At 42.6% G+C, this 8,613-nt stretch overlaps 1 protein-coding gene across 4 annotated transcripts in view; it reads left to right on the forward strand.

Annotated features, from left to right (window-relative positions):
* Positions 1 to 8,142, forward strand: part of ccdc85cb (coiled-coil domain containing 85C, b) — a 48,650-nt gene extending 40,508 nt beyond the window's left edge. For all 4 annotated transcript variants that reach the window (XM_004542227.6, XM_004542228.6, XM_004542229.6 and 1 more), the window contains 3 exons: positions 2,299 to 2,391; positions 2,825 to 2,923; positions 4,724 to 8,142. In XM_004542227.6, coding sequence (XP_004542284.1) covers positions 2,299 to 2,391; positions 2,825 to 2,923; positions 4,724 to 4,813 — 282 coding nt within the window. In that variant the 3' untranslated portion in view covers positions 4,814 to 8,142. The remainder of the gene's footprint in view (positions 1 to 2,298; positions 2,392 to 2,824; positions 2,924 to 4,723) is intronic.
* Positions 8,143 to 8,613: the final 471 nt, after the last annotated feature.

Genomic DNA, 8,613 nt, shown 5'->3' on the forward strand with positions numbered 1-8,613 from the left:
TGCTAGTTGTCAGTTAGCCTAGCTTAGCTTAGCTTAGCTTAGCTTAGTGATAAAGCGGTGAGAAATGGCTCGTCTGGAGCTATTTGACAGTAAAATAATCCACCACCATGACTGTAATATGTTCTTGTGGGTTTATAAATTGTACAATAAAGGCAGATTTTTTTTATTTTATTTATTTATTTTTAGCTTTTTCTGCTAATGGCCTTGTTTGTGACAAGCCCACAGAACAGCACTAACGTTGAGCTCTGTAGTTTGCCCAGTTCATGTTGAGGAGCAGGGAAAGAAGGCATAAAATCGAAGATGAGATGTGGGACTTCAGAATGACTTCAGTGAAGTGGACTCTTAGTTGTGTCTGTCCCTCCCAATCGATCAGCTCATCCTCTATATTCACTTCTTTGTCTTACTCAAAGTTTCAGGTCAGTGAGCGTACATGAGATTGTCGAATAGAAGACGCTCAACAGTCTGTGCTCATTTTCGTATGTTTAAACTTCAAACCATTGCTCCTGACAGTGTTTGTCCCCCTGCCTGCCTCCTGCTGCAATGACCCAAATCAGCCCTGTTAATGCAGGAGATGCTTACAGTTACGAGCAGTAAACACTGCCCCGAGCTATCTGTGTCCAAATCCTTTTCTTGACTGCACTGCTCTTGGCAAATGCTTGCAGTGAATGTTTACATATTTCAAATATTAAATATCACAAAAGGCTTAACGATGAATTATACATTCATACTTTCAGTCAGACCAAAGTCCACTTCACTGTATGGAAGCTGTTACCTTTTGTTGGTATAAAGACACAGTCTTAACTCACTGGAAAATTGAAGCGCTTGTAAAGTATGGATGGGTCTTTGTGATGCACACACAGATAATTGGATATCATAAATGGCATAAATTTTAAAAACAACTCCATTTGTCTTTTGTATTACGTGTTTTTACACACAAAGTTTTGCAAGCGTGATTTTTAGGTCAAACATGAGCGAGCAGCTGTTGCAACGAGCGAACTCAACTGTGTCTGTGGAATACTAAACAAAATGTTTCCCTCGGATGTCTGGATGAATTTGCTGTGTTGTTTAGCTGCTCTTTGATCAGACAGTTGCAGATTTAAAGAGAAACCTTGGAATCCACACAGGCAAAAACAAAACGGTGGGTAAATTTAATATACTAAATATGTGCAAAAAAGGGGGCTTGGACTGGCATCTGCACTGGATTACATCAAGTATCAAACCAGTCCAAGCTTTTCTGGTACTGTATGTAATTAAGTGGATGTCATAAATGGTTGTTTTGATGTAGTTACTAAACTAAGACACTGCGTCAGTTCAAGTGCTGGCAAAATGTGCAAATGTACACTCACATTCACTTTCATCCTATTTTTCTCATGTCAGAGCTTGTAAATATAATGCTCAACCTGTCTGAGGATAACATCAAATTATGCTTAAAAACATGGAAACGTGCCGTTAAGCTCTTTTGCCACTTTGACCTTTTCTTGTCCAATGGTTGAAAGAATACTTTTCTTATTGGTTTGTATGGCCAAAAGCCTCTAGATGTAAATCAGTGCTTTGTGCGGTTTATGTGATGTGAATAAACTGCTGGGCAGTTTCCACAAATCGGTCCTCTTGGGTGCAGTGGGATTATTATTTTATCTCCGTGCTATCAGGTTACGTGGGATCATTCTGGCACCCAAATGGGGCCAGCGGGCATGGAGGGAGCTGACAGGCGCATCACTAGCGAGCAGAGAATTTAACCCAGGCTAACAGAGCCAGGGATCTGTGTCTAATGCAAGACCCCGATGCCAGGTTACGGTGAATGGGACCCATTGTGTATCCCAGTGATCTCTGTGTCCCTCAGACAGAGACCCACTGTCTGGAACTACCCGGGAGGGGGGTGGTGATGAGTCAAGCAAACTCCCCCTCAGTCTCTTTCCTGGCTGGCTGCTCCCATCACACCAGGTTAAATCACTCTGTGCAGGTAGCAGACCAGAGGAGGGAGTGGAATACAAAAGAAACAGGGAAGAAAAACACCAGTGGAGGATTGGTGATTTGAGCTGGTATGAAGGGGGTGACATTTTCAGTGTGACAGTACAGGAATACTCTCTTTTTAAATCCGAACAGGTGCCCCCTGATGGGACGAGTGGGGCCTCTTTTTTGGTATCTTGACTCAAATGAAGAGCTCTTTGCAGATGTCCTGGCTGGTGCAGGTTTGCACCTGCCTCTTAACCTCTGTCACAGTTCTCCCGCTCCCTAACATCTTCATCATTGTTATGTTATTGTTTCTTTCTCTCACTCTCTGTTTTTCTCTCCCCTTAGGGGACTGGACGCCTACCAACTAGCGAGTCCTCTCCAGCTACAGGCTATTTGTCCTGCGTCCAAAAGCCTGAGGCTGTGGTCCATGCCATGAAGGTAATATTAGTCAGGGAAATCAATCACAGGGTGTAATTGTTGGTAAACAGTGTTACAGCTTTTGTATCATTGATGCAGCTGTGATGCTATCATAGTGCTGTTCCTGGAGAATTTGCAGGATGATGCCTGAAGGCTATTATGGTATAGCTGCGACCAGCGTGACAGTTCAAATGTGGGAAAAACACATTTGTTGCTAATGTAATGTTACTTTCTTTTAAATGGTTAAAAGGGGGTAGCATTATATTAGCAGATAAAGTAGTACCAGACCATGCCTAGAAGTACTTAACCATGTTCAAGTGGGTCAGGCTGGTAGCGCTATGGAAAAAAACAAGAACACATTGGCAGTTAGGCTGGAAGATAACAGCGTTGCCTAGTGTAGTTCTGTAAATACAGAAGGAAAATAAGACATGTCCAACCCTGTGTCTGCCATCAGGTGCTGGAGGTCCACGAGAACTTGGATAAGCAGGTTCCTGAGGACTATGAGGATGATCTCAGCGAGAAAGAGAAGGCCATTGTGCGAGAGATGTGCAATGTAAGTGCACCTCCTGCTCCCACAGATGTACTCGCATCCCGGTCTTTATTCTAATTGTCTGTGTGTTGTCATGATTATTGGAGAGCCTGAAAGTGGGGGGCTAGGTGGGTGTCTGAGCTCTCACACAGGTCTGTTGCCATCACTGCAGAACCACTTAGCTAATCACACCACAGGTTTGTCACTGATGTAGTGCCAATAATATAAAATGCACTATATGCAGACCATTAGTGTAACAATGGAAAAATGAGGAATTTGATAGTTGTAAATTCAGTCTGTTCATTAGCTTTTTAAATTCATTCTACTGGATTCAAATCAGGTCAGTTTTGAGCCTTTTTGGCTAATGAGGAACTCGTTTGGACTCATTTGGTTTGGAATGACACAGCAGCTCTCCCTCTTTCTTTCTTTCTATCCATCCCTCTGTCTCTCTTTTTGTGCCCCCCTTTTCCACTCCAAAGCTGAAAGCCCAAAGTATAGAGGCTCATAGTTGACCTGTCAGAGCAATTAAACTGGTGCGGCAGGAAAAAGAGCACCACCCCCTCCTCCCTCCCAATAGCACTCCTCCACCTCACCCTTCTATTCTTCCACCTCTCATTTTCCCCTCATCTTTCTCTGTCTGTGCTGAAAAGGCCTTTCCCAGGATAAAAAGGTCTGCTGATTAGAGCGAGTACGAGAGTGGGGTTATCTGGGCCCTGCAGAGGTATGTGACAGGCCAGGAATGGGGAAGCACTACAATAGTACCTCTGTAACATCACCGGGGTCCCGCGGGGGCCCCTCTCACTCTCATAGAGAGATTTCAGCACCGGAGAGACGACACGGACTGAGATAGAGTCCCGTTCTTGTCTTTATGCTTTGATAGAATTGGAAAATGGGTGCAGTGCTTCATTGAAATGTTCAAACATATACAGTGTATAAGATAACAGTTGGGATAACTCCAAAGAGCTTAAAAGTCAATATTCGATCTGTCCACCTTTATTCCTTAATAACTCTCTTAAGCAGCATTTCTTAAAGTGGTGTTTGGGAATAGTTCTCCAGGCTTCCTGAAGGCCATTCATGGCTGCTTTTTGATCCCACGCTGTTTCAGTAATGTTGAGGAGGAAGGCCTGTTCATGACTGATACGGCTCCATTGTGTGCTTTTTTTCCATCCGTGTACGCTTTTACTGCACTGGGAGTGTGTTTGGGATCGTTGTCATGCTGAAAAATGAAGCTGTTGCCAGTCAGACATTTTCCAGATGGTGCTACACGGTGGGTTAAAACCTCACTGTGCTTTTCTCCCTTTAAAATTCCATAAACCTCCAACACCACTGGCTGAAACGCTGCCCAAAACCATGACAGGGCCTCCACCGTGTTGTACACATGGCTGTTGTCCCTGTCTCCTGACCTCGGCCATACATACACACCCTGCCTTTCTTAAGAATGGGCCACCCCTTCTACTGAAGCCATTTCTGATCAGGTTTCAGTGAACAGTAGACGTATCAACTGAAGAATGAGTCCAAAGAAACACTTTGAAAGACCTTCAGAAAGGCTGCAGGACTGTTGCTCAAGACCACTTAAAAAAATTATGAGAAAATCCGGCTTCTTGAAAGCAAAATATAAAGAAGCTCGAGACTTCTGCACTGCACTGAAGCTCTACTGTAGTGTGAGTGTGTGTAGTCCTCCCAGCTCAAAGCCAAACTGTGGGCATTTGAAGTTTTCCCTCTTGAAGAAGAAAGTCTTTTCTTTCCAGCCTCTGTGTCTGCCCGTCTTTCTCTCGCTGTTCCTCTTCCTCGCTCAGCTCCTCTTCTCTCCTCTTCTGTTCGCAGGTGGTGTGGAGAAAACTGGGTGATGCAGCAGGATCAAAGCTGTCCGTTAGACAGCACCTCTCTGGTAACCAGTTCAAAGGCCCGCTGTAGCATATCAGCCCTAGAGAGAGACGGAGAGATAACAGGATCCACACTCACCTGAAACGCCACCTTCCCACCTGCACCTACACGGACCCGTCACGCCACCGTGCTCCCACCTGCCGACAGCACCCGGCATTCCTCCGGCGAACGCTCTCTTTTTAGACTGGCTACAGAATGGACCTGTTAGTCTCGTTGTTGCCTGTATACGTTTTTGGATCTCTGCGCTGACATGTTGACAGCCGGCAGCTAGTGTCACCAACCCGCCACTTTTCTGCATCGGTTTGGAGGCTTTCTCTTTTCTCTCTGTAAACAAACACCCGCTTTCGCTCCTTTAGAGCTTAGCTGAGCTGTAATAAGCTAGGGATGAGACGTGGTTTCGAGCACAGGTGACGGGGGTGGGGGGGCAGAAGTTGGCAACAGTGAGGCGATTAATACTAGTTTCTATGGAGAGAGACACCCCCATCCCCTCCCGAGCTCCTGTCACATGTATGACCCCGCCTCCCCACTTCCTCCAGCGGTCAATGAGTATAACTAGCATTAGCATTCTATAATGTTAGCCAAGTGAAACCCACTGTGACCTAGCGCCTTTTTGCTCGTAAGACAAGTCTATGGATAATAAAGTCTAGAGATCGCTGTTAACTCGTGTATATTATGTATAAAACCATAGCATTACGTCATTGTTTCTGTTGATTTGACTTTATTTTGTATTCTAGCGTGGCCATGTGATCAACAATTGAGTTTTAAAAAGCACACACATACACACCTACATATACAAACACACACAGACCTCAAACAGGGTTTGCTTTTGGTAATACTCTTTTTTTTTTTTTTTGTTATTGTCATTGTTATCATTATCATTCTTTTCCAGATGAATTGCTCTTACTCCTTCTCTCTGTAATGTTCGTTCAAATGTATCCGGGCCATTCTGAATCTGCCGTCTCGCTCTGTTTATTAAGGAACAGATAAATTTTCTTACTTTTGTGAAACGGGCTAAAAATTGTATGCTGTGTGCATGCTTGACAATCATTCTCTCAGGTTGGGAGGGCTACAGCTTTACCTTTGCCCATCTGTGACCGTGCGCGCATGTGTGTGAGTGTGTTTAAGAGTGTGAGTCTGTGTGGGAGGAGACTGAATGGTTGGAGCTGTAGCATCTGCCTGTGAATCCTCTTTTTTTGGGCCATTGAACCCTGGTTACAGCCCGATTGAAGGCTGATGAAGACATTTTCTGAATCCATCCAAAATAAAATGTAATTCAATAACTAAAATATCCTGAACCTCCCCACTCAGTTTGATCTGCTCTGAAACTTTTTTTTATACAGTGGTTTGAAAAGTGCATGTTTGTCACAGTTGCAGGTTTCAGATCATCAAACTAATTTAAATATTAGATAAAGAAAACACAAGTAAACACAAAATGCAGTTTCTAAATTAAGGTGTTTATTATTAATGGGGAAAAAATCCAAACCTGCATGGGCCTGTGTGCAAAAAGTGATAACTGGTAACCTAATAACTGGTTGGGCCAGCAAAAACCGCAATAAAGCAGCAACAACTGCAATCAAGCATTCACAATAACTGGCAATGAGTCTTTGACAGCGCTGTGGAGGAATGTTGGCCCTCTCATCTTTGCCGAATTGTTGTAATTCAGTCACATTGGAGGGTTTTCGAGCATGAGCCGCCTTTTTAGGGTCCTGCCACAGCATCTCAATCGGATTCTGGTCAGGACTCATTTTACTTTGCTTAAGCCATTCAGAGGTGGTATTGCTGGCGTGTTTTGGGTCACTGTCCTACTGCAGAACCCAAGTGCGCTTCAGCTTGAGGTCACAAACAGATGGCCGGACAGTTGTAGGATGGTTTGGTAGACGACAGAATTCATGGCTCCATTTACAACAGCCAGTCTTCCTCCTGAGGCGGATTAGCAGCTCCAGCCCATCACACTACCGCTGTGACCCTTTCCAGACTGAAAGCTGTCAGTGTCTTTGTTTCTCAGGTGTTTCTTCGAGTCGTAGCATGATGTCTTGCTTTTTGAGTTCTTTTAGCCTGCTCCACTTTGTCAGACAGGTTCTATTTAAGTGATTTCTCGATTCAACAGGTCTGCCAATAATCAGGCCCGAGTGTGTTTAGTGAAACTGAACTGTGTGGGGGGTTTTTTTGGGGGTTTTTTTGGGGTTTTTTTTGTTTGTTTGGTTTTTTTTAACTGAACTGTGGTTAATCACAGTTAATTCCTGATTTAACAACAGGGGCAATTACTTTTTCACACAGGAACTGGTAGGTTTGGATAACTTTTCTCCCCTAATCAGTGAAATCACCATTTTAAAAACAGTGTTTTATACTTACTCGGGCTGTTTTTGCCTAATATTAAAATGTGTTTGATGATCCAAAACATGTAAGTGTAACAAATATGCAAAACACTGGGAAATCAGGAAGGGGGCAAAGACTTTTTCACACCACTGTATCTCTGACGATAAGGGTAGGGAAAGAAAAGTCACATAGATGGATATTAGACCGTTTCTCGCATCATGGATTCAGCAGGTGTGTTTATGCAGTGCGTGTTTTATTGAAGTTATTTTTTCTTTTTTAGAATATGAGATAAGTCTTCCCCTTGATGTCTCCGTACCATAAAACACTAACATTTAAAACAAAAAACTTTTCTTGATGTCAGAATGAACAAATACTGTTTGTCGGTGTATTTATTGCCAGGTGTAACATAGTGAGATAGAGATGGGAGCGCAGTTGGTAACTGAACGGTCACGTTTTAAACTCATCAGACGGATTTCGTGTTATTAAAGTTGTCTGATGAGTTTGCCGAGTGACTCGACAGCTCAGGCTCTCCCATCTCTAGTGTTATTTGTTCCAAATTAGAACATTTCTGAGGCTACCCGTTTGTCCACCTTGGTACTCTCAATTAAAGGGTTAAAATATATAGATATATATAATAATAATAATAATAATAATCAAAGTATGATTTTTTTTTTTTTAAAGTGTCCTTTTTCTAGGAACCGATTTGAAGCCATTATACAATTTTGAATACTTTATATATGGCAAATGATTTGAGACGTGCCACACTGTTTTCTTTATTGTGTTTTAATTTGGACCCAGCTGTATATTTGAAGAAAAAAAAAAAAAAAGCATCTGTAGTGTTTTTTTTTCCTGCCTATATGCTAAAGCCACAATACAGAAACCTAGAATCTACAGTGTAAATGTCTATTCCTTTAGTAACTAGCATGACTGGAACCTCTTTTCGTGGTTTCACCAATAAAGGAGAATATTTCGCTGGTGAGACCGAAAACATGAAATAGTCCACTTTTAGAAACATTTGGAAGAAAATAAACAAGTTGCTTAATGATGTTGTGAACGGCTCTTTATTTAAGCATGCGCTACATTTTTTTTTTTTCATTAGCTGGGATAGGCTGCCCTCTGGTGGCGGAACAGTGGAAATGAAAATGTAAAACCAAAAACTGGAATGCGCACCACTGGCCAATTTATTAGGTACCCCTGTTCCCTTCAAATCTGCCTTCATTCTTGGCGTAGATGTTGAAAACAAAACAGTGATTTTGGTCCACGTTGGCAGGATAGGATGACACAGTTTCTGCACATTTATGGTGAAAAATGGACATGTAAGTAAAGTTTATTTATATAGCACCTTTCACAGACATATGTCACAAAGTGCTTTACAAGGTAAAAACATAATACAGTCATAAAATACATCATAAAAACCCTGGTCTGCAACAATACTCACACAGGCTTTTAAATGTGACATTTAAATGATGCTCATAGCGTATAGGTTGTGCTGGATCAGGTGACCCATGATGCAC

The sequence above is a fragment of the Maylandia zebra genome, linkage group LG15 (assembly GCF_041146795.1).
Source record: "Maylandia zebra isolate NMK-2024a linkage group LG15, Mzebra_GT3a, whole genome shotgun sequence".
Taxonomy (NCBI): Eukaryota; Metazoa; Chordata; class Actinopteri; order Cichliformes; family Cichlidae; genus Maylandia; species Maylandia zebra.